Genomic DNA, 24,162 nt, shown 5'->3' with positions numbered 1-24,162 from the left:
AACATTTGCTTTGCACAACGTGAAATAAGAACCATGGAATTCGGTGTTGAGGCAAAATTAATCATAATCAACTATCCTTTTAAAAAATAAAAAATAATAATAGAAGAAGAACAATGCATATGAAATGGTCCAATGCATTCATCTGTATCATTAACAAGTGTCAAAAAAGAGGGTGTTATAGCCATAATGACTTGTCAAAAAGGTGATATCTGACCTAATATTAAGATTGTTCACTATTTGCTTATTATTAAACATTAATGAAACTTCCATCAAGGAAAGGAGATTGGTTATAGGTTCAAAAGGCCCAAAAATAATAAACACAAAGAAGTAGAAAAGACCAACAGATGTCAAGCTTAGTAGCCCACAAGTGTAAGAACACCCTCAAACAAGAAAAAATATTTATCAGAGCTAGCTTATCGGATACATCAAAATTAAAAAAAATTGGACAAGAAAGGACTACTTCAATCTACGATCTTGCATGTTAAAAGCCTCTATCATTCACTATATTAACATGACTACTCAATTTTTAATGTTTATCAATACGCGAAGAACATATATTTATTCGACCATCTGACCTATAATTTTGTATAAACATAGGAGGCTATGAAAAAGAAAAAGTAAGATTATACACTAAAACAATTTGCATGACGTGGCAACCTGACCGGCCTGTATGTTGAAGATAAAAAGTTTCACTTCTTCTTACGTGGCAATTTGACATTGGGTTTAGAAGCTGTTGAATCTCAATACTGCATGTATGGATCTGTTTTTTTGGACCCATATCTCTATTCCAAATTACCCATTTGCCCTCTCATGTCTAACATTATATATTACTCAATAGTGTTTTTAAAAAAAATTAAGAGTATTTCTTTTTATTAAAAAATGAATTACTTTGATAAAATTTCACCACTTCGAAAGCAAAACAGTCTACTTGACCGTGTCAAGAATCATTTCAATGCACTACTCTTTTTATTTTCATAAATATATTTGTATTGAACTTAAGTATAATGATTATATATATTCATCCGAAATCATTAAATTAAATTTAGGGTTAATATTTGATATATTCATTAAATTTTATTATTTTACAAATAGTTTTAAAAATTGATTTTGTGTCTCCATGTTTTTAAAATATTTTTTTTATATTTTATTATATTCGTACAAGATGTTTTTTTAATTTTTAATACTGATTGTAAAATTTAAAAACTCTGATGAAAATATACCAAATGTTTTTCCTAATTTATATGAGATGCAATAGAAAAATACCAATACTTAAACACAAGCACAAATATCCCCCCAAGAAAATTCTCAAATATACTACATGAAAAAGGGGAAAAAAATTGAAAATTGAAAAATTTATATTTTATAGAGCGAAATAAGGATTTTCCTCGTAATTTTCACAAACTGAAAGGGGCTTTTTTGCCTTTCAACGAGCTTTCACTGGCGGAAATTAGAAAAAAAAATGAAGATAGAGCAAAGTAGAGAGCAGGCGAGCTTCTTTCTTTTTTTCTCAACTTCCCAGAGAAGTTCAAAAAAAAAAAAAGGGAAAAAAGGTAGAAATGGGTTTCGTGATAGGGAGCTCTTGCTATTTGCAAACTCCCATTTCCAACTGTCAGCTACTGTTTTCTTCTTCTTCTTCTTCGCAATCCGTTTTCTTTAACCTTAGAAATGCAGAGTCCAAGCGAAGAAGTAGAAGCTTCAGGCCTCCAATGGCTTCTCTGTCCCATCAAGACCCAAACGACCACGTTTCCCGCAAGAGGAGGGCGGTTCTTCTTGTGGGTATTTCCATTCTTCCTTTCCTGCAACTCAGAGCCAACGCTGTCGAGGGCTCCACCTTAAGTAAGCCTCATTCTTTTTTGAAGTAATATTTTTTCTTTCTTTCAACATTTGATCCTTTTAATCATATTACTGAACTTCTTGAAATGGGTTATTGTTTTAATTAAACCATGTTTAGAAGTTGTACTTGAATGAGTAGGCAATGCTTTAGTTGGAGAAATGTTCTTTTGAATTTTATGGTTTTATTGTTTTCACATCTTATAGATTGGTTCGCGCATAAGTATATCTTAAGTTCTAGTTAAGATGAAGTAGCTTTTGTTATGGATGCAGAGAAATTAGATAAAAATGGATATAATTTCCTAATCGATTTTGTCTTGTCATATCTTATCCATATCCTTACACACCCATGCAAACGTTACTTCTATGTTTTTTTCCCTGATATACGTGTCAGATTATCACCCTTTAGTCATTTTTGCTACATCAATTTGATTTGGATGCATTGAGAGCACAGATATCTAATGTTTTTGCTCATAGGAGTGATGTTCTACTGTAATTTGTGTACTTAAATATATTCCTTTTGGACTTTTTTGGGTAAACAATATTGGTTTCTTGAAGAAAATTGTAACAAGGTTCTGCTGATGGTTGTTCTGCACTTTGAAGTGATGTTCAAACATAGCAGTTAACGGGCCTGAACCTGATGTCAATTTAGGCACTCAACTTTAACATCATACTTAAATTGGTTCTATTTTGCCATCGGGACTTCTCTTTGTTAACTTTGTAATGCTGTTTGGTATTTTTCTAATTTTATACGGACATGTGTTATGGTAGAAAGAGAAATAATACATGTTGAGAGATTGCTATATATGTATTTTGGTTTCAGCAATCTATCTCTGATAAGGTAAGCCTCTTTAAGGTTCAAAGTGTAAAAGTGATGGATGTGCTAGATGAACTTACCATTATATTATTAGTGTTAGAAATAGATGATTAGATGGAGGAATCTTCCATGATAAGTGCAAGAGATTGCTTAGCGGAGAAAAGTAGAAGTAGATAAGAAGGAATAATGGAGCTGCCAATGGCAGTTGCTTGTGGGGAAGCTCTGGCACTAATTGCCTTTATTTTGATTTCTTTTCTTTTCGCCCTTATTGTGTTAAGAATTCTGTTTTGGCTTTTATTACTATGATATAATTGAGTTAAATATTAAATCAGTCCATCCCCTTCCAGGGAAAAAAGGGAAATATTCCTCCAAATGGTAGTGGAACAACTTTTAGGACTGTTTTGTTAGGAAAAGTTCAATGGTACATGAAATTAGTAAGAGGTGACCCGATTGAGAATTTAGTAAAATGCTGAGTGGTTTATTTTGGTATTTGAACAAGTCACCTTTCTTGGAGAAGAAATCAGGTATGAACTCACAGTTTCTGTACTAATCGGCTTGAGGTATAATTGCAAGTGAAGCTTGTATAAGTTACTCATTGCTTTCATATTCAAAACAAGTTCTTATGCTCATGCTTGTTCTTTTCGAAGTAATTTGCATATCATTTTCTTTAAATTTCATATATATTGGATCTCTTATCAGGGTCCTATATGCATTCTTCTTCTTAAGTCCCTTTTAGGGTTGGTCTAATAACTGTTCACCTTCAATTTCTTTTTTCATTTATTCATCTTTTTTTCATAAGAAAATGTGACAGAAAGTGAGCTAAACAAGCCGGAGGAAAACCAAAAAGCAGAGGTTTGAGTCTTACTTGCTTTATTATCCCATTCAGTCTATTTGCTTTAATTATGTTTATTTCTTGACTTTTTGACTAAGTTTCAAAATTCTTAACGGGGTAGCTTCCATGGACAGGAAGCACGGGGAGGTTCGCCATCAAATCCCTTTCTATCTTTTCTGAATGGTCTTGGGATATTTGGAGTCAGTGTGCTTGGTCCGCTCTATGCTTTGCTTCAGAAGGAGAAGAAAGAAACTGATCAAGCCCTAGAGTCAGTAAGTCATCACTTACCTTCAAATTCAAATTTTGTTACACCGTAAGATGGTTTTGAGCATTTATGAAGAGTTAAAGCAGTTATGGGTACTCAGACCCTTTTCAACCTATGTTACTTGGACGTGGGTGTGTTTAATTTTTTCTTAGTTTTTTCATGTATCTGGAGGGTCGTATACCCTCCATGTCAAAACCTGCGTCGGACTCAGATACTTGAGTGAAAATGAAGAATCATAGCAATATAGTTTTCTACAATATTATTGTCTCTCCCAGTCCTCAGACTACTTTTTCCTCAACTTCCCTACCTCCTTTCAAGTATTCCCCTTTCCGGATAGAGAAAGGTAAAGACAAAAAGCAAAAGATTAGAGATCAAAGGATGCTTTTGGTTTTTCTCACTTAATGTAATATTTTGCCGTTCTTAATTAATTTCAACTTCCATTTCCGTGGATTAGTTTAAAATTAATTTTGCATTGATTGGAACACGCAGATAAAGATCAAATTGAAAGAAAAAGAAGCTGCAATTGTCTCAATGGAGAAAGACTTTGAATCAAAACTGCTAAATGAACGCGAAGAACGAACCAAGCAACTTAAAGAGGCAAAGGAAGAAAAGCTGTCTATAATGGATCAACTAAATTCAGCTAACAATACAATTGCAGGCTTAGGGCAGGAACTTAAAAATGAGAAGAGGTTAATTGAGAACCTTAAAGTTCAAATTGACAGTCTTCAAAGCAACCTCTTGAAGGCCGGGGAAGAAAAAAGATCTCTTGAACAAGAATTGAAGGAAAAGCTTGATTTAGTGGGTGTCTTGCAAGAAAAAGTTAACTTGCTCAGTTCAGAACTCAAAGATAAGGAAGGTAACATTCAAAAGCTCAGCTCATCCATTGATGAAAAGGAATCAGAGTTAAAGAACGTAAACACTGTTTATGAGAAAACTAAGGAAGAACTTAGGAAAGCAAATTCAGAGATTGAAGGTTTGAAAGAAGAATTACGGAGAAATCAAAGTGAACTTGAATCGAAAAATGCTGCAGTGGATGAATTAAATGCAAGGATAAGTTCTTTAACAGTTGAAAAAGATAATTCTAGGCAGGAATTTGGTGCTCTTCAAGAGGATTATCATAATCTCAAAGTGTCTTCAGAAAATAAGGTGGCAGCAGATGCTAAGCTTTTGGGGGAAAGAGAAAAAGAAATTCACTTGCTAAAGGACCAACTCGAGCTTGCTGTAAATGCTGCAAGTAAAAATAAAGCAATTGTTGTGGATTTGGAGAAGGAAAGAGAGAACCTGAAGAAAGCACTGGAGGTGGAATTGGAAAATTTAAAGAAGCTGAAAGAAGAACTCCTAGTTGCTGAGGAAACTCTTGCAAAGTCCAAAAGTGAGGCTTCTGATCTGTTCAAGCAACTTAAGAACTCACAAAGACAATGTAAAGAGCTTGGGTCAGAGGTTTCAAGGGTTAGGGCTGAGTTTGATGAAACTAAACTAAGACTGCAAGGTAGCCTTGATGAGGCAGAGCAAAGTGGCAAAGTTCTTGCCAACGAGCTTGCAGCTGCGAAAGAGCTTCTGAACAAAACCAGGGAGGAGGTGCAGACATTTTCTCATGAGCTGGCATCTATGACAGAAAATCGTGACAGCCTTCAGAGGGAATTGGTAGATGTCTATAAAAAGGCAGAAACTACAGCGGGTGATTTGAAAGAAGAGAAAGCGATTGTTTCTTCTTTAAAGAAAGAAGTACAGGCTTTGGAGAAGCAGATTTCGAAGGACAAGGAAGCAAGAAAATCACTTGAAAAGGACCTGGAAGAGGCTACCAAGTCACTTGATGAGGTGAACCAAAATATACTGAAACTTTCTAAAGATCTCGAAAGCACTAATGCTAAAATATCTAGTCTCGAGGATGAGAAAACGGTTCTGTATAAAACACTTACAGAGCAGAAGAATGCAGCTAAAGAAGCCCGAGAAAACATGGAAGATGCCCACAACCTTGTCATGTCACTTGGTAAAGAAAGGGAGAGTTTGGAAAAGCAAGCGAAGAAACTCGAGGAAGAATTGTCATCCGCCAAGGGTGAAATACTACGGTTGAGGAGTGAAATAAATACATCCAAAGTTGCTGTAAACGATGAGCTTAGACAGGAAAGTGACAATGAAGGTGAAGCAAAAGTGACAGTCAGTTCAAGGAAAACTACCAGAAGGAGAAAAAGTAGCTCACAATGAGGTTCACAAGTAACCATCCTGAATTATAATATTTTATTATCCTGGATTTGATTGTTGCTTGACAATTTTTGGCAATACCATTGTATTATTGTTTCATAAATCTGACATCGAGAATGGTAATTAAGGAATTTGCTTATATGCATGTAAAGATCCACTGTATGCTATTTAAGGAATTATTTAGCAATAACATTGTATCATTGTTATATAAATCTGACACCGAGTATGCTATTTTAGGAATTTCTTTACTTCGTACTGATGCCAAAGTACCAACACACGTTCTGAACCATTTTCTTCATTTCTCATGCATTTCTCCCTTTGCATCAGTTATGCAAATATAAATAAATTAAGAATGCCAAAATTTTAAATACGAGTATGATACATGTCATGCTAATCTTCTTTTATAAAGTCACATTAATCATGTTTTATGTTTATTATATTCACTGTATCATGTATTTGTATAATGTTGTGTGCATAAATTTTTCTTTGAGATATTATTTAGTGATACATAAAAATGTGAAGTAAAATTTTAATTGGTTATTAATATTTGAATATTTGAAAGATTTAAAATGGGTTTTTAAAAATAGTTATTAAAAATGGTTTTTAAGTAAATTTATGTGATAACGAACTTAATAATAATTTTTATAAAGTTATAGAAGTATTAGCTATCAACACAATTAAATAGGTAGGTAAGAACCAAATTATATAATTAATTTAAATTTTAAAAATTAAATCTCTTACTAACTCACACTTCCTATTTGCTACTCTTCTAAAAAAAACTATATATAGAATTAGTTTTGTTTCTTTCACTGTTATTTTTTATTCTAATTATTAATGCATAAATTAATTAATTTGTGAACAATCCAAATCCAAATCCAAATCATAATAAGCTTTTAAGACTTTTAAAATTCAATAAATAATTACGAAGGTATGACCCTCGACCTGACCATAGTGGGAATCGAACCCGCGGCAAATTGAACTGAAAACAGAAAAACAAAGATGTGAATTTATTACATATTTTTCATTTTAATAAAAATTAATTAAAACCTTCATTTTAAATCCATCCCCAAAGAAAGTTTTTCTCAAAAGTTTGTATTTCTTTAAATTGTAAAAAAAATAAAAAAAAAGTTCTGGAAAAACAAAAATTGCAGAATTCGCTCGTATACGGTTCCTTGTCTCTCGCTTGTATCGATCTCGATTTCCAGTATTTAATCTTCACATTTTCTTTGTTTTTTTTTTTGTTTTCTTTCTTCAGGACTCACTGATTTACCAGATCCGAGTTCGCCAAGTCTCGATTTTGGGTACACAAAAATGTTTTAAGGAAAAAAATAGCATCGAACTCAGTTTTAGCATTGTTTGTTTGAAAACTGGGTTTTTCTTTAACTTCGAAAAGCTTCAGCGGGGCAATCAATGGTTTTTTCCTTTGATCCTTGTAATTTTCTAAGAATTGGGGTTTCATAGAAGAATTATTAAAAGAAACTAGTGTTTTTAGGATCTGGCGCTTGGATATAAGGAAAATTTACAATCGTATTAAGGAATTGGTTTGGAAATTCTTTGAGGTTTTTGCTGATCTTGTGTATTCGGAAATTGAAAGTTGTATTTCAATTGTAGTCATGTTCTATGGGGCGATGGTATGGGATCCTTGGCTTATTGTAGCCCAAATTGTTTGCCTTCAATGCTTATACTACCTCACCCTTGGAGTCTTTTTGTCCTTTCTTGTTGGCACTCATGTTTCTCATATGAGCTTAGTCTATTTCTTTGACTTTGCTACTATCACATCCTCAACCGTTGTCGGCCGGTGTGTCATTGCTTCCTTTCTGTTCAGCTCTGTTGCAGGGTGAGATACTGAGAATATAATTCCCACCTTGATTTTTAACTGCACTTCATTTTTATGCTTATCTATTTAACTTTTGAATGCAGAAATGGTTGGTTCCTATATGATGCCTTTTGGATGTAGTAATTTTTAGATTTCCTTGGATACGAGTAATTGTTGCCATAAAAGAATAAATAGTATTAAAGTTAAGCCTAAGTCTTATTTTGCTCGACTATGGGCTGTTTATTATTAGAAAATCTATATGTTTCCTCCTGTTGCCTCAGCATTGTACCCCATCCTTGTAAAATCTGCTGGTTGATTATGATTGAACTATATAATCCCCTTTTCTTTTGTTTCATCCATTGCTATAGGTTGTAGGACTGGATTTGATCAATAAATGGATTATGTTGTACAACTGTGATGTTTCGTGATGGTCCGTGTCATCAGTTTTATGATATGTATACTTTTTCTGATACTAAAAACTTGGATTTAGAAATCTTTGCATATGCATTTTGATGTCGAAATGTGAGAAGTTTGAATGTCGAACTCTTTTCTTAAGGATATTTATAGTTAAGCTTTAAAGTAATTACCTCTCTGCCCAAGTCATTGTATCTGTTATTTTTTGCTGATTCAGTTTGTGTTTGGCATGAGGGAGGTTTTACTTAGTTGCGAATTGATGGCCAGAGGTAGATATCACTTCTAGGAAGATATTACCTCCATGAAAACTTGGAATCATACTCCACTAAGAATTTTGGAGATAATAATGATATTAGGCACTTTCTAAACTTAGCTTATTTTTAACTTGCGTTTTTGCTTTATTTGGATGTATACAGAGCTGGATACATGATTTATTTGATTGAAAGGGCAAATAAGTGCTTAGATTTTTCAGCCACCCTCTATATTATCCATCTTTTTATATGCCTTGTATATGGAGGTTGGCCTTCCTCTGGAACCTGGTGGGTTGTGAATGGTACTGGAGTTGCAGTGATGGCTTTGCTAGGTGAATATTTATGCATTAAACGGGAACAGAGAGAGATTCCTACTCGATACAGATCAAGTAAGAAATAATTCCTTTATATATTAAAAGTAGCTTCTTGATTGTAATTTGAAATAAATAATTATTTTTTCTTTATTGGATTATATCGGTGATGTTTTTGGAGGCATTTCCAGGGAAAGAAAAACCTTTTAATGCTTGACCCCTAACTGTTAAAAGAATTCATTCTCATCTTAGTTATCTAAGAAAACATAGAAAATAAAAGGATCCAGTTCTTCAGCTTAAAGTTGAAACATAAAACAGAAATGTTCAGATACTCGTTTTGTTTAGTCATTGACCTAAGACCTTACTAGTTTTCTGAGTTGAAGTTTAACATGTCATAATATCGGTTGAATTTTGAAACTATTCCATGCAGATATTTGACTGACAAAGAATCATGTGTGAAGAAATCCCTTATTTAAAATTCATGGTATTTCTTCACTTCTTTGGAGGAGCTTAAGGATATAGTTCTTTAGATATGGATTCAAAGGCGCTACGAGGAAGCACTAGCTTAAGTTAAATAATATGTGTTCAGTGCTTCTGGATATAATCAAGAAGTGATTCTAAGGATGGCAGAGAGGAGCGGTAAAAGCTTGGGACTTGTGGTGCTCAAGTGATATGAAGCTGGAGCATACGAGGCTAGATATGCATTCATTCAAGGTAGATCTAAGAATACAATCATAGGCCGCTTTGCGAAAGATGATTCATTGCATCTAATATACTGTTTTCTGATATTATTTGCATAACTGAGTAGTTTTTCGTTCTCTAATAGAATTGTTTGATAGTATACAATTTATTTTCCAAAATAAATTGGTTCTAGTAACATGAAAATTGATTTAGTTTCTTACATTCCAATATGAAATTGAGAAAGATATTACTTTGGGAAACCATGAGGCATCAACTTGGTTTGATGGAATGCAACAAATTTTAACCTATTTTTTTCTCTTCATTAAACCAAATCATAATGTTTAAATGATTTAGGGTATTGCTCACAAAATGAAGTTAAAAAAAAAAGAGTCAGGTCTATGCTAAACCTCTTTCAAGACTGCCCAAGGGTCTGGAAGGATTAGACAAGCATTTTCCTCGCCAACTCATTCAGGACTGATTCATAAAGCAACAGTTTCTATTTATTGGATTAACTCATTGCAGGCAATGATGAATGTGGCCTGAATAGGCACTTGGGACCCATCAGAATCGGCTATTCAACGCCATCAACAAGCACTGAACTCAGCCACAACAATACAACGACTCAAAACTTCAGTCTTATAACTTAAAAATATTAGAGGGAATCAAAATGCTATAAGAAAAAAAAAAAGAAAAAAAGAACTCTCCTACAGTTCAATGCAAGCAAGAGCAAATGTCAAAGAAATCAATGGAAGATGATTCAAGAGGAGATCTATTGCCAACCCAACTAGGGGAACCTCTTCCAGGTAGTATTGAATGATGTTAGCCATTTGTTGTAAATTTCAAATGAGGTTGGGTATCTCGGAACTTATGCATGTAGTTAAAAAGTGAGAAAAATCAAAGCAATTTTTGCTTATGGTAATCAAAATTTCAGAAGCAAAAAATGTCAAAGAAGGTTTGGGTGAGAAATCTGGAAAGGAGACAGAGGAATAGAGGTGAAAAAAGAAAAAGAAATTAAAGTATTTACTGGGTAAGGTCACGGTAACTGGCAATGGAAACCACGGTGGTTGGTGGAAGTAAATATGACGAAAAATAGATAATATGATGAGTTATGAGTTTAGATAGAGAGAAGATAAATTGTTTAGAGAGAGGAGAGACAATTTGCAGAAATAAGTTGAAAAAAACTAAAACTGAAATTAAAAAAGACAAAATGAAAACATTTCTAATATTATTTCCAATTAACAAGATGGAGTATTATATTATATTTTGATATAATACGAACTACTAACTAGAAAATAAAAATACTATTTGTAATACCCAAAAAAATATTATTTAGATTTAATACTTGTCTTTTAATTAAAAATAAAATATTATTAAATATTTCTATCTTATTATGGTTAATATTTAATTTTTATAAGATGTTAATAATATAAATAAAAAATTATATTTAAAGATAAAATTGTTATTTTAAGTTATTCTTTGCATATTCTTTTATGTAATCAAATTATGTAATACTATTATTTATTTAGTCTATTCAATCAATCATACTAGTTAATATCTATTACCTCCTCCTCTTATTCCCATCAAATATCTATCAATTTCAATGAACCAAACGTAATTATTATTTCTTTCCCTGAGGCTTCCATGATGCTAAGATGTCTCCCACTGTTAGATAGACTGAATTCATTCCAAAGGATTTTGGAATTATGTAATTTCTCCATCACATTCACACACAAGCTGAAACGGAAGAAAAACCACATCAGCAATGTATGCGGCGAAATTTCATTGGATGAAAATGACTAGGTTTGAAGAAATATTATACTTCATTCAACTTACACGACATATCGATAATTCCTTTATTCAGCCAAACATTTGCTCAATAGAATGCTTTTACTGTAATCTGCTAGGCTGAATAAAACATTTCAGCATGACAGTCCATTGGAAAATTTAATGACATATTCAATGATAAGATTAAAACGAGATATTAATGGAGTTACCTTTCTTGTAGATAAGTTGAATTTTCGAAGTAGATTGGAAATTGGGTGGCCAGTATGAGAAATGAAGGCACCTTTGCATCTGTGTTGATGGAATATATTCCCAATTTCCAGTGTTTGGCCTGGTGACATGCAAGAGAATCTTGACTACAGAAATCCCAACCTGCAATTTCAAGCACTGATCGAAAATTTTCCCTACTTCCTATTCTATGTCAATGCTTTTAACAGTACAATAATATGAGAAGAGAGAGATGAAAAGCAGTCACTTGGAAAAGTTCAAAATGATTACTGCAATGGCAAGTAATCAATGTTATAATGAAGTAATAGCAAGAGTCCGAACCTGATGTAACATAGCATGAAGTGCAAGAACCAGCCATATTCATTAGAGACCGAGGGCCATCATTTCTTTGTTTCTATCAACTTGGTAATTCTTTAGAGAAGCAAATGGGCAACTCCTTCCTACAAAACGTTGTGAAACATTTGTATATGAGAGACTAAATTTAAAAATCATACAGATATCAATGATTTTGTGGTTCATTTATAGTTAGCGTAGGCCATCCGTAACATGGTATGGAATAGTATGTCCATATATGTTGTCTAATAATATGAGGTAATAACAAAGATTTTAGTTATCGACGACAGTGCTGGTTCAGGAAAAGCTTACAGTGAGGGACAGGACCTCAGTCTTGATAGCAAAAGCCAGATAATGGGCATTAAAGTATAGCATGTTCAACGAGGGTGGATTCAAACCCTTTTGCAAGTGGCCAATCAGTGAAATATAAAAAGAAAGAGACAACTTAGATTTGGGACAATTTTTTCAAAACATCTTTTACATAAAAGAAGAGTATCACTTCTTACAAATGAGATTCCAAGAGCTTTTTGATTTAATGCAGAAGGCGAGAGAATCGCGGCCGTTAATGGGGCAGCTGCCGATTCCCAGACAAGCTTTGGTTTCCTCATGATTTGGATCCATCGAAATTTTCTAACATCAGAAATTAAAGAATCTAAGCTATAATGTGGACAAACTTTTTGGTGGTGAAAAAGAGATACTTGTAATGTCTTGCCATCAACAGAAGCAACAGGAAGCCAAATCCCATTACAACAGATGAATTTAAAACCAAAATTACCATTGGAACATTTTGTTCCTTTTCAAAAGTGGAATAGGGCTCTTACTACATGAAATGAAAGCATATATAATATGAAAGGCACATGCATGCCTTGTAGTCATTGATTCTGTGGTTTAGTTTATTGGACTGAAGCAAAGAGTAGATTTACATTCATCAAAGTCATTCCAACCAATGATTGTGGAAGCATTTGTAAAGTGCCTTGTAGTCCAAAAAGCAAGAAGCGCACTCCCAAGATGCTGCTAATTACTAGCTTAGTTGACATTCTTCTATAATGTTTAGCACCTAGTTATTTTAAAAAGAAAGAAAATGACTATAGGGAAAGTATACATTGCTTTCCCTTGGTGTACCCACTTACCTCATCTCTGTGGTAAAATACAGAGGTCGTAACAGGTATGAATTGCAGCTTGCTAGTATGAAGTATTCCACGCAATCCCTTTAGCTGCTGTAATCACACAATGACTGCTTCACCCTCCATGAATCCAGCAAGTGTTGCCTTGGATAGAAATTCGATCAGAAAGCCTGACCTGTATGTCAAAACCAGAATCAATTAAAATCACAGTGATAGATAAATGAAGTGGCTTTTGTCTCTATATATAGTTCAATATGTTCAAGAACTCTTTTGAAAAACCTTATACATTTTGACTTTACAACATTAAAAAGGGTACCTTAAGGGACCCAAAGATGCCTGATACACCAGCAGAGACACTTTCACTGATCATTGTGCCGATCACTAAGGATGCAATGGGCACTGGACCAATAGCAAGATGTCTACAACTCCCAAGGAGAAAAAAACAAAGGAGGAACAAAGCTTGAATCTGCATGGACTGATATAAATCCGCACTAATAAAAGCCATTAATTTGCATTCATTTATCATTGCATTAGATTTGGAGGTAAGAGTATAGTTGATACAAAGGTACAACATGGATAAAGTTCAGAGGAGAGTGCGGTGATGCTGATGGAGGTCGGTTTACCCAATCAGAATGGAGAGTCGAAGATTACAGAGAGAGGAGGTGAAGAGGAAATGAAGATCGAGAGTTGAAGGTAAGTTAGCAAAGTGTAGGAAAATATGCTAGGAGTCGATCATTTCTTCATTGTTTTGGGGTTTTTTTATAGGTGAGGTCCTGTGCTGGATGGCATTAACGTGGCAAACCTACAATTAGGTCATTATTATGGAACACGTGGGGGGGATGTAACACCCCTAACCCATATTCGTCGCCAGAACAGGGTTACAGAGCATTACTGGAGTTTACAGAATAAATACAGTTAATTCATGTCATTTACTATTCATATTCGAAACCAAACATATTCAACCATATTGTCCCTTAAATGGACACTCGAGTCTCATTTTATGCATTAGAAACAAGTCGAGACTAAACCGGAAACTTAGAAAATTTTTCGCTAAATTAAAAAAAAAAACAAAATTTTCCTAGGTGCAGGGGACACACACTAGTGTGGCCAAGCAGTGTGGCTCACACGACCAAATGACACGCCTGTGCCCCAGGCCGTGTGGGTATTCGATGTGAGGCACACAGTCGTGTCCCTGCCCGTGTCCTTACCCGTATAACTCTCTGACTTGGATCACACGGCCAGCCACACGCCCGTGTGCTAGGCCGTGTGGACAATTTAATTTTCGAAAATTAGGTGCAGGGGACACACGTCCAAACTACACACCCATGCGCATGGCCATGTGTTACACACAGTTGAGACACACACCTGTGTCTCTTCCCGTGTGGACAAAAAATAAGCCATTTTCAAGGCCACTTTTCTCACCCAATATGGCACCAACCTAACCAACCAATTTTGCACCATTACAAGTCACAAAAAAACCTTCATTTCAAGCCAATCTCAAGCTTAATACATGTCATAACATCCAATATTTACAAGTATTCAATCTTACCTAATTGGCCACATAAGCATAATAGTATACTTATCAATTCATTGCAACCTTTAACATACTTATGTGACTTCCACCATTCAACCATTTCAATACACACATCAAGCACAATAAGGCTTTAATAATTACAACAAAATATGTCTAATACTAGTCATTCCAATGGCTAGTTACAACCAAATCTTATCATGCCAACATTGGCTAAATAACCTATACATGCCATTATAATTTAGTTTAGTTTTCTAATTGTACCAAAATGAGCGGAGGAATAGTGTGATGATGCTCCGACCAGCTTCCAACCTTTACGAGCTTTCGAATACTATAAAACAAAGGAAATAAACATAATAAGCATTTAATGCTTAGTAAGTTAGTATAACAAGAATCTAACTTACCAATCATGTTCATTTAAAATAAACATATAAATGGCATCCAAACAATTTGGCTAACAACCTAAAACACACAACTTTACTAATCATGTTAGTCAAGTAATTCACATAAATACTAAGAACATGAATGAGCTCATTATGTAATAAATTTCATACACATATGTTTTCCATGTCATATTTCCACATAACATATACATTTCCATGACAAATCGTTTCAAATACAATTTAATCATGTCATAACTTTGCCCGTTGAATTTTTTTCTGAAATACCGATGAATACGCATATGGTACACTTAAAGTGTACTAAACTGTAATCCATCAATTCATATTCAGGGGTACTCATTAGAGTACATAATCATGAAGCACTCTCTCGAGCCATATAAAGGAAGCTCATGTGAGTCATGTAATAGGAAGCTTATCCGGGCTATAACAGGAAACTCATAAGAGTTTGAAACAGAAAGCTCATGTGAGCTTAACAAGCAACTCCAAAGAGCTATTATCAGGAAGCTCCGGATAGCCATATATCAGGAAGTTGAAGCCAGCCATCGTAGGAAGCTCATTAAGAGCCTTATATCGGGATGCTCATAAAGAGTTGCAGTATGTTCGCAATATATGCAAAATCAATACCGATCATATAACAAGACGCTCATTAAGAGCTGTGGTATGTCCGCAACACATGCAGTATCAATACCGATCGGGATGCTCGCAGGAAGTATATAATAGGAAGCTCGAGAGGGCTTATAACAGGACGCTCTTCCGAGCTATGGTGTGCCCACAACATATGCAGGACACATTATTTATCGGGCATAATTGGACATGTGATTAATTTCATACATAAGGCATTTATACAATTCACACATACAACATTCAATTTAAGTATATAAATATACACAATTTAGTTACACGAACTTACCTCGACACTTGCTCGTATCTAGAAATTTACTAATCCGACACTTTTTCTTTTGCTTAATCTAGCTCCTTATTTGATCATTCCGAATCTATATAAATAAATTTAACATCAACTTAACACATTTCATATCCAATTCAATTTACATATTAGACAAAAGTACCATTTTACCCCTATACTTTTGAATAATTTCAATTTCGTCCCTAGACTTGGAAAATGAAATTCATGCAATTTAATCCTTATTACAAGCGTAGCCGAATTTTTCATATAACAATAACAGTCCATGTATTTCACAAAAATAAAAAATTTTCCATGAATTTTACATCTTTCAATTTAGTCCCTAAATCACAATTTCATAAAAAATTCCTTTACAAAAGTTGTTTATCTATAAACAACCTTTCACTTTCTACCATAAATTTCAAAATTTCAGCATACTCATCCATGGCAACATTTTAATACTTTGATAACTTGGCAAATTAATCCCCTAAATAGCTAGATTATGTTATTACGATATCAAAAATATAAAAATTACTAAAAACGGGACATGATTACTTACCCAATTAAACTTGCTTGAATTTCTCTCTCTTAGCTAGGGTTTCCATAGAAAAATTTGGGGAAGATGATATAAAATGATGATATTTTCTATTTAATTAAAATATATCTTTTATTATTTCACCTTTCTAATTTAGTCCTTTTTTTTATTTAATTTTTCATTGATGACTAAGCATGATTATCTACTAATTACATTTAATGGTCTAATTTCCATATAAGGACCTCAAATTTTAAATTCCATAGCTATTTGATCCTTCTAGCTACTAGAATTCAACATTTGCATTTCACGCAATTTGGTCCTTACTAACAATTAAACATGAAACCGGTAAAATTTTCTTATCGAAATTTTCATACGTCATTCCTATCATAATGCAGACCATACAATAATATTAAAATAAATTTTCTTTCTAACTCGGATTTGTGGTCCCGAAACCACTGTTCTGATTTCACTGAAAACGGGCTATTACAAAGGATGTCTTCAATGGGACGATGATATCTACGATGGGAGATATCTTGTCATTCACTTTGATCCAAGGTACGAAGTAATTGAACCCATATGAGATTTGGTGACCAAAATGATCACACTCTTAACAGAAGGTCGGGGCCTAGAAGAGTGGATGGTAGCTACCTTTCGCCTGATCGAATGGTTGAGACTAGAGGTTAAGCTCTTGGAGACCTCTTAATCTATAATGGGTAGGGCGTATCCTTTAGGCATCCTTTTGTTCTGCCACTTGTTCCATTTAGTAGGGGTGATATAACAAGTATTTGTTGTGCTGATACTAAAACCATTTTTAGATAAGTTCTAAGCATAATTTATTTGTTTAAAATATGACAACAATAAAAGCAAATTATATATTATTAAAAAGTAAAAAGAAAAAAAAATCATATTTTAGAAAAATATCAAGTTCACATAAACCATACATTTAGTGGTATACATTTTTCTATTTTTTTCTTTTACAATTTTTTCTCTTAAAAGTCTAATGATCTTGAAGAAATTAGAATATATTCAGAAACTTGTCCACTAATATAATATTCATTAATGGTAATGGACAACAACCCAGGAACAACTATGAGTGAGTGAGTGAGGGGGCACTATTTGTGGTTTAATGATGATGAATTTTACTTGTGGGATTGCAAGGCTAGAAATGGTGAATCGGTAAGGAAGATCATTAAGGAAATATTCTTGAAAGCTGGTTTTTTTAGCTTCTGGAAAGTGGTTTTCTTTGGTGGAAAGAAAACATTTTATATCTTAATTGCCACCTCTGGTGGGGCATTGGTTTCTCTTCTGTAACCTTGATAGTTGTTGTAACCACCCTTTCCTGACTCGACCGATGGGTCCAAGCTATAAGGTGCCATATTTGTTGCCGAAGCAACTTCGGCCAAATCACAATTTGATTTACAATATTAAACACTTAATTGTAAGTAAAACAAGTGTATATAACAATACATAATCATTTCCAAGTCATGTACAAGCTTACGAGAGCTCTAATGCTAACCCGAGGTCAAATTAGGACTAAACTGTAATGTCCACAAAGTTTCAGGTTGACGTCGTGACTTTGAGGGTTCCTCATTGCAACGCAACATAGTGACTTGGCCTCGTCGCAATAACCCATACTCAACATCGCGTTCTGATGTGGTGGTCTGATCTCGTCACGACAGCAATTGCTTGATGTCGCTGTGACATACTATTTTTGAATGGTAACAAATGGTCATCAACCTGCAAGTACCAATCAACCAATTTACATTCCATAACACATTTTTCAGCCAAAAATATACCTCCAATTGGTTAAATTTTAAATCATAATACCTTTCATACATATATACATTCTATTTGTTTCACCATTTCCATCCAAACACCTAAGCAACTTCATTAAAATAACCATTTAACTATTTGACATAAGTATACATGCATATATACATACATTACCATATACACTAGCAGCACACCACAATTTATACATAAGAAAATATTATAACAACCTAGTTTGCACAATTCTAACATAGTCACTTTCAAAATACCAATTCCAACTCCAAAAGTTCATAAGTCACATATTATGTCAAAAATTGAATAAACCCAGACACATGTCATACTTAAAACAAAACAGAATTACACAAATTTTGCACAATTCAAACATATAGTCACTTTCAAAAATACCAATTCCAACTCCAAAAGTTCATAAGTCACATATTATGTCAAAAATTGACTCAACCCAGACACATGTCATACTTAAAACAAAACAGAATTACACAAATTTTGCTGAGTCGGGAATTGCTTACTAGATGCTCGATCTACTACTTGAACTCTTGGAAATCAACTATACTTGTGCACGGAAAAAACAAACCGTACACTAAGCGAAAACACTTAGTGGTAATTCCATGATTTAAGATAAAATAACATATGTATTAGTAAATTTTCATAAGGTATATAATATCAATGACTATTCAAAACATGTTCTATGATGTCAAATAATTCTATTAATATATTCACATTTGAGCATACCATAACAATAGTAAAATCAATTCAAGTCACTTATTAACTACCTATCTTTAAACCATTTCCAATTTCAATACATTCAATTCCATTCTCATTTAACATCAATATATTGTTTAACCCGCCATTCAATCATTTTTAGGAGTCTATCTATTCATTCGTATTTGTTCAACCCCAAGATTCATTTTCAACCAATTCATATAGTAGTTTACACACTTTATCTATCTTAACGCACATATAAGCATAATATACCAATTCATCAACATTCCATAACTTCTATACTACTCTTGTCATCTCTGATGGCCTGACAACGATGACTTTTGCTATCTATACCATCACGACTGGCCCAGCTATGGCGGTTTGCGCTATACAATATATTATCATCCTAAATAACCCTGCAACAATGGTTTGCTCTATTCAGTATTCTATCATCCCGGATGGCCTGACAACAATGACTTTCTATTCCAATATTCTACATCCTGAATGACCCGACAACGATGACATTTAACATTTGAACATTCTACCATCCCTAATGGCGTGGCAACGATGGTTCCTAATTAATATCCTAACCCTATGCATGCCATTATTTCTGACTTTGTCCAAATAGCTAGTAGGGTAACTAATTTCCAATTTATTATACATATAACTCAATTCACATTCTTCTATTCTCAAGTTATCATCAATTCATTATTTCATCACATCATCTAGTATATTTCAACACAAATTTATATAAAATAACACATATAAGTTAAATCATATTATTTTTCTATTCCATTCAATTTAGTCCATGTCTCGACATTCAATCTCAATCATAACAATTCAGTTCAAATAGTCATTGACAACTCACCTCAATGTTATATCATGCAAAACATCGTAAATATATAGAAATTAAATTGATCCCAAATCATAGAAATACAAATTGGGATCCCGTGTCACTCATCGACAACTCTCAATTTTGTTTTCCGTCTCGATGGCATAGGGTAACGACCCGATAGTCACGGATGTCGAAAAGTGTATTTTTGAGACTCCGTTACCATAAATTGGACTCGTAAATATTTATCATAAATATTTACGAAGTTAGTTGTGTGGCTAATTAGGTTTTAGTTAGGTGAATTTGCATAAATTAAGAGTAATTAGGTAAAAGGACTAAATTGCATATAGGGTTAAAGTTGAATTATAGATTAAAGAAAAATTAAAGGGACTAAAGAGGCAATTATGCCATTTTTCTTAAATGAGGCGACATAAGTTAAAAAATCTATGTAAAATTTAATGTATATTATAATAAAATATATTTAGTATATATATTATAATAATATATTATATAATAATAAAACAATTAAATAAAAGAAAAAGAAACAAGATAGAAACGAAACAAAAAGGAAAAAGGAAAGAAAAGGAGAAAGACATAAGCTAGGGTTTCAAATTGTTCAAAACTTAAATGGTTAGTCAATTTAGTCCATTTTTCTTGTAATTTTTATGTTTTTGGAATCCCGGTGTTAGTACTACCCGATCCATGTCAAAATTTTAGAAATTATTGAGTTTTTAAGTGTTGTCTATGTTCAATAATTTTAGTATTAGGGATTAAATTGATAGATTTTTAAGTTAGAAATGAAAAAGGATTAAATTGTAGAATCAATTGTAAATTTTGAGTAATAGGGACTAAGTTGTGAAAATTTTGAAATTTAGGGATTTAAGTGAAATTAGGGAGTTAAATTTATTTTAAAGTAGAATTTGTATGAAAATATAAGATTAATTGTGAAGAAATAAAGTTAGTCTTGGTTTAATGACTAAATTGAAATTTAGGCAAATACTGAGTAAAAATTTAAAATATTCAATATGAAATTGAATTGTGTTGTGTTGTATTGATGATTTTTAATTTTTTTTATTCCGTAGCTTACGTCGTACCGGAACCCTCGACTAAAAAGGGGAAAGATAAAGTCGACAAGGAATAACTCGGAATTTCTGGTTTGTATTTCTATAATCCGAATTTAATTATTAATTGTTGTATTTTGGTTAAATGTTCATGGTAAGTGATTGAGGTGAGTATTAGATATTTTTATATTGAATTAAATTTATATGTATTGTGATTATATGAAAATTTGATATTGGATATTGATTGTTTTTGAATTGTGAAATTAAACCCTATTAACTGTATCGGACTGAGTCGGATATAGATGGCATGCCATAGGATTGGAAGAGTTCAGGGATTTCTTCGAATTCGAGTCGATGAGACACTGGGTGTTAATTTACTACTTCGAATTAATTCGATGAGGCACTGGGTGCCAATTTACTTCAGTTTAGCCGATGAGACATTGGGTATCAATTTATTACTTCAAATTATCCGATGAGGCACTGGGTGCCAAACTGGTGTGTTTTGGTTGGATCCATGTATCCATCCGAGTCCGATTCGTGTTAATAAGGGTAAATGAATAAATAAGTTCTATAATTGATATTGAAATGGTATGGCATGAGAAATGGAAATGAAATAGTGAATTGAGTATGGAATGAATAAAGCAATTGTATAAATGAAATGTGGGTTAAATTGTGAAAGGCTATTTCCATAGCAAGTGATGGAAATTGAGTATTGTATGGTTTTAAATGTTCAATTGTGTTTAATATTTTATTATACATATTATATTGTTTATCTTTAAATATTCGGATTATAGAAATACCACTGAGTTTTACTCAGTGTATGATTTTGTTTTCCGTGCGCAGGATAAGTACTTAATTTTGATCACCGATTCAGCATCCAACAACAATCTCGATCTCAAACGTGGTGATGTTTATCCTTTTGTGTCGGCATGTACCTAAGGTGTCTAAATGTTAGTTATTTTGTGGATGAAATGTATTAGAGGTTATAAGTATAATGTTGGCTAAGTATATATATGAAATAGGTCAAATTGATGAATTTTGGCATGTTTATAAATTGGATTTGAATGATGCTTTAATGATATGAAATGATGATATAATTGTGGTATCTATGAGGGTACATTGGTTAGGCATCTAGAATGTTTGTTTGATATGATTTGGAGGTGTTTGAATGTGTTTTGAATTGGTTAAATGAAGGATTTTTGAGTTGCTTATTGTCCAAGCTTGCAGGGAATGGTAAACTTGTTGTTTAAGGTACATTTTGAGTCCACACGGCCTGAGACACGGGCGTGTCTTCTAGGGGTGTGCAAAATTCGGGTAAAATAAAAAAAATTCGGTTAACCGACCGAATTCGGTTAATCGGTCGGTTAACCAAATTTTTTCGGTCGGGGGTCGATTAAGAATTTTTTAAATTTTTGGTTAACGGTTAAATCTGTTCGAAACCGGTCGGTTAACCGAATTTTTTCGGTTTAACCGAATTTTGCAGGATAATGGGCCTTAAATTAAACCCAGCCGGCCAACCCAATTTATTTTTTCTCCTCCAGGCTCCAAGCCCAATAACCAAACATTTTCTCAAGAGCACTCAGGCTCCAAGCCCAATAACCAAACATTTTGCAGGTAGGGTACTGGTAACACTAACGGCAAACAAAATCACAAATCGACCATTTCTCATTTCTCAGTCTCAACCTCAGATTTTCAGTCAAATCGGGAAAATTCACCATTTTTGCTGTCCGTTTTTCTTCCAGCACACCAAAACCCAGAGGCTAGGTTTGCTTTCTTCTAATTTCCCTTTGTTTTTTTTTTCAATTTCTTCAATGGCAGATATATTTTTAATTTTAGGGTTTTGCTTTTTTTCTAATTTCTTCACTGGTAACATGCCGGAATGGACGTCCAGTGATTCCACTTTGAAGTTGCTACAAAAAGTCTCTTTTTGTTAAAAATGAATAAAATCTCAGTCGAACATGCACACGTTTCCTTCGTTTCTTTTTAAGTTTTCTACCTTTTTCTTCAGTTCTTTCTTCTTTAGTTTTTCTTTTTTCTTTCTAAGTTCCGAATCACTACAAGATTTTTTTACATATTAAATTAATCTATTTAAAGTCTCCAGTGCTTTTCTTCTTCCATCCTTTATTGCGTGCGTGATTGAGATCCTTTGCTGGAATTTGCTAGTTTATCAAAGGTTTAATTATGACCTCGTTTTTATTTAGTTTCTCTATTATTTTAATTTAATGATTGTAATCTAATATGACCTCTGCTGGAATTTGCTGATATTTTTTTATTTGCTTCACTTTAGACATAGATTCTAAGTGATATTTTAAAAATATTACATAAATTGATTTAACAAAATTAAAAGTAGAGATGATATAAATAGTAAAAGAATAATTAGCTTTATCAAAATACATTGGATCCAGTGCAAGTATAAATGAAATTTTTTCAATAAGATTGATGAGATTTTGTTGTTTAAGATATTAAATTTGGGAATGAAGCAATATTTGAGAAATAAATTTTAAATTGACCACCACTATTCAGTATTCATTATACTTGGACTTTTGTCAACAACCCAAATTAAATTAAACAAAACGTTGTTCACGTTGTAAAACATGGATCGAGAAATGGTCTATTCCTTGTTAAACTTGGATGGTTTGTGGATAGTGCCAAGAGGAATGGTAAGATTAGGATATGCCTCTCATTTCATACTTCCCTGTTGTGTTATGTTTTGTTGCAATATGAAGGATTTGCTGCAATGCTTGTTTAATACGAAAATTCGAACTCAGTTATTCTACTACTTGTTAATATTAGGATACCTTATGTTACCTGTTGTTGCTTGCCTTGTTAATGGAAGCAGAAATGTTAGTTTATAATTTTTGTGGGGTAATTTGATTTCTGTTAGTTTATAATTTTTGTTTTCTCCATTCATGCAGTAAGGTTAAGTGAATCACTCTACACTGTGAAGGGTGCAGAAGAACATGCGGCATGTGTAGATGAGTTGAATCGGCTTGCTGGGTCTACTGCTTCCGAAAGCTCATGTCTTGTTGCCGGTTTTCATGAAGCAAAGAAACTAGACATGATAGGAAAGCCAAATGTACGGTATTCTGGAAGAGTCCTCAATAGAAGTATGGACTCAGTGTTATCTGGTCATACAATATACATCGATTTTGATATTTCAGTTGAACTAAATCGGTTAAGTCGGTTAAGTCGGTTAAATCGGTTAAATCGGTTAAGTTGGTTAATTTTTAACCAAAAATAAAAATTATATGATTTTCAGTTAATTCGGTTAACCGACCGGTTTAACCGAAAAAAATTTGGTTCGGTTAATTTTAAAAAAAATCGGTTTGGTTAACGGTTAAAAAATTTTGAAGGTCGGTTAATTCGGTTATAACTAATTCGAGTCGGTTAACCGAATGCACACCCCTAGTGTCTTCTGACCATGTGAGTCACACGGCCGTGTGAACCCTGCAGTTTTGAAAATTTTAATATTTTTCGAAAAATTCTCTGAGTTTTCGAATTTGTCCCGACTTGTTTCTCACACGT

The 24,162-nt window shown here is 33.3% G+C and overlaps 3 protein-coding genes across 6 annotated transcripts; 2 read left to right on the top strand and 1 right to left on the bottom strand.

Moving 5' to 3' along the window:
• The first annotated feature begins 1,466 nt into the window (after positions 1 to 1,466).
• LOC107906506 (MAR-binding filament-like protein 1-1) lies at positions 1,467 to 6,186 on the top strand. Of its 2 annotated transcripts, none has more exons than XM_016833519.2 (4): positions 1,467 to 1,836; positions 3,447 to 3,499; positions 3,614 to 3,751; positions 4,234 to 6,186. In XM_016833519.2, exons 1-4 carry the CDS (start codon positions 1,557 to 1,559, stop codon positions 5,947 to 5,949), a joined length of 2,187 nt encoding a protein of 728 aa, XP_016689008.1. In that variant the 5' UTR covers positions 1,467 to 1,556; the 3' UTR covers positions 5,950 to 6,186. The 2 variants fall into 2 exon arrangements, with proteins under 2 accessions (XP_016689008.1, XP_016689009.1); XM_016833520.2 differs by having other exon boundaries at positions 1,468 to 1,836; positions 3,459 to 3,499.
• A 790-nt stretch (positions 6,187 to 6,976) lies between these two features.
• Positions 6,977 to 9,727, top strand: LOC107906505 (protein SYS1 homolog). Its single transcript, XM_016833518.2, has 3 exons — positions 6,977 to 7,783; positions 8,593 to 8,816; positions 9,169 to 9,727. Exons 1-3 carry the CDS (start codon positions 7,560 to 7,562, stop codon positions 9,174 to 9,176), a joined length of 456 nt encoding a protein of 151 aa, XP_016689007.1. The 5' UTR covers positions 6,977 to 7,559; the 3' UTR covers positions 9,177 to 9,727.
• Positions 9,728 to 10,910: 1,183 nt separating this feature from the next.
• Positions 10,911 to 12,097, bottom strand: LOC121217704 (uncharacterized). Of its 3 annotated transcripts, none has more exons than XR_005913882.1 (4): positions 11,751 to 12,097; positions 11,414 to 11,573; positions 11,253 to 11,316; positions 10,911 to 11,153 (listed from the first exon to the last, which is right to left on the bottom strand). XR_005913882.1 is itself a non-coding variant. In XM_041093701.1 (3 exons), exons 1-3 carry the CDS (start codon positions 11,791 to 11,793, stop codon positions 11,000 to 11,002), a joined length of 357 nt encoding a protein of 118 aa, XP_040949635.1. In that variant the 5' UTR covers positions 11,794 to 12,097; the 3' UTR covers positions 10,911 to 10,999. The 3 variants fall into 3 exon arrangements, 1 of the variants encoding a protein (XP_040949635.1); XR_005913881.1 differs by having other exon boundaries at positions 11,253 to 11,324; positions 11,751 to 11,912; XM_041093701.1 differs by lacking the exon at positions 11,253 to 11,316.
• Positions 12,098 to 24,162: the final 12,065 nt, after the last annotated feature.

The sequence above is a fragment of the Gossypium hirsutum genome, chromosome D05, assembly GCF_007990345.1.
Source record: "Gossypium hirsutum isolate 1008001.06 chromosome D05, Gossypium_hirsutum_v2.1, whole genome shotgun sequence".
NCBI classification, from domain to species: Eukaryota; Viridiplantae; Streptophyta; class Magnoliopsida; order Malvales; family Malvaceae; genus Gossypium; species Gossypium hirsutum.
Note: the sequence above shows the minus strand (reverse complement) of the source record. Positions and strands in the feature narration are given on the sequence as shown.

Coding starts and splice junctions, on each gene's coding strand:
- LOC121217704 (XM_041093701.1), bottom strand. CDS start 11,793: ATGAATATGGCTGGTTCTTGCACTTCATGCTATGTTACATCAG. Junction 11,574..11,750: donor TTCATGCTATGTTACATCAG/GTTCGGACTCTT, acceptor TTGAAATTGCAG/GTTGGGATTTCTGTAGTCAA. Junction 11,154..11,413: donor TCAACTTATCTACAAGAAAG/GTAACTCCATTA, acceptor CTTCCGTTTCAG/CTTGTGTGTGAATGTGATGG.
- LOC107906505 (XM_016833518.2), top strand. CDS start 7,560: ATGTTCTATGGGGCGATGGTATGGGATCCTTGGCTTATTGTAGCCCAA. Junction 7,784..8,592: donor CTGTTCAGCTCTGTTGCAGG/GTGAGATACTGA, acceptor GGATGTATACAG/AGCTGGATACATGATTTATT.
- LOC107906506 (XM_016833519.2), top strand. CDS start 1,557: ATGGGTTTCGTGATAGGGAGCTCTTGCTATTTGCAAACTCCCATTTCC. Junction 3,500..3,613: donor AGGAAAACCAAAAAGCAGAG/GTTTGAGTCTTA, acceptor TTCCATGGACAG/GAAGCACGGGGAGGTTCGCC. Junction 3,752..4,233: donor CTGATCAAGCCCTAGAGTCA/GTAAGTCATCAC, acceptor TGGAACACGCAG/ATAAAGATCAAATTGAAAGA.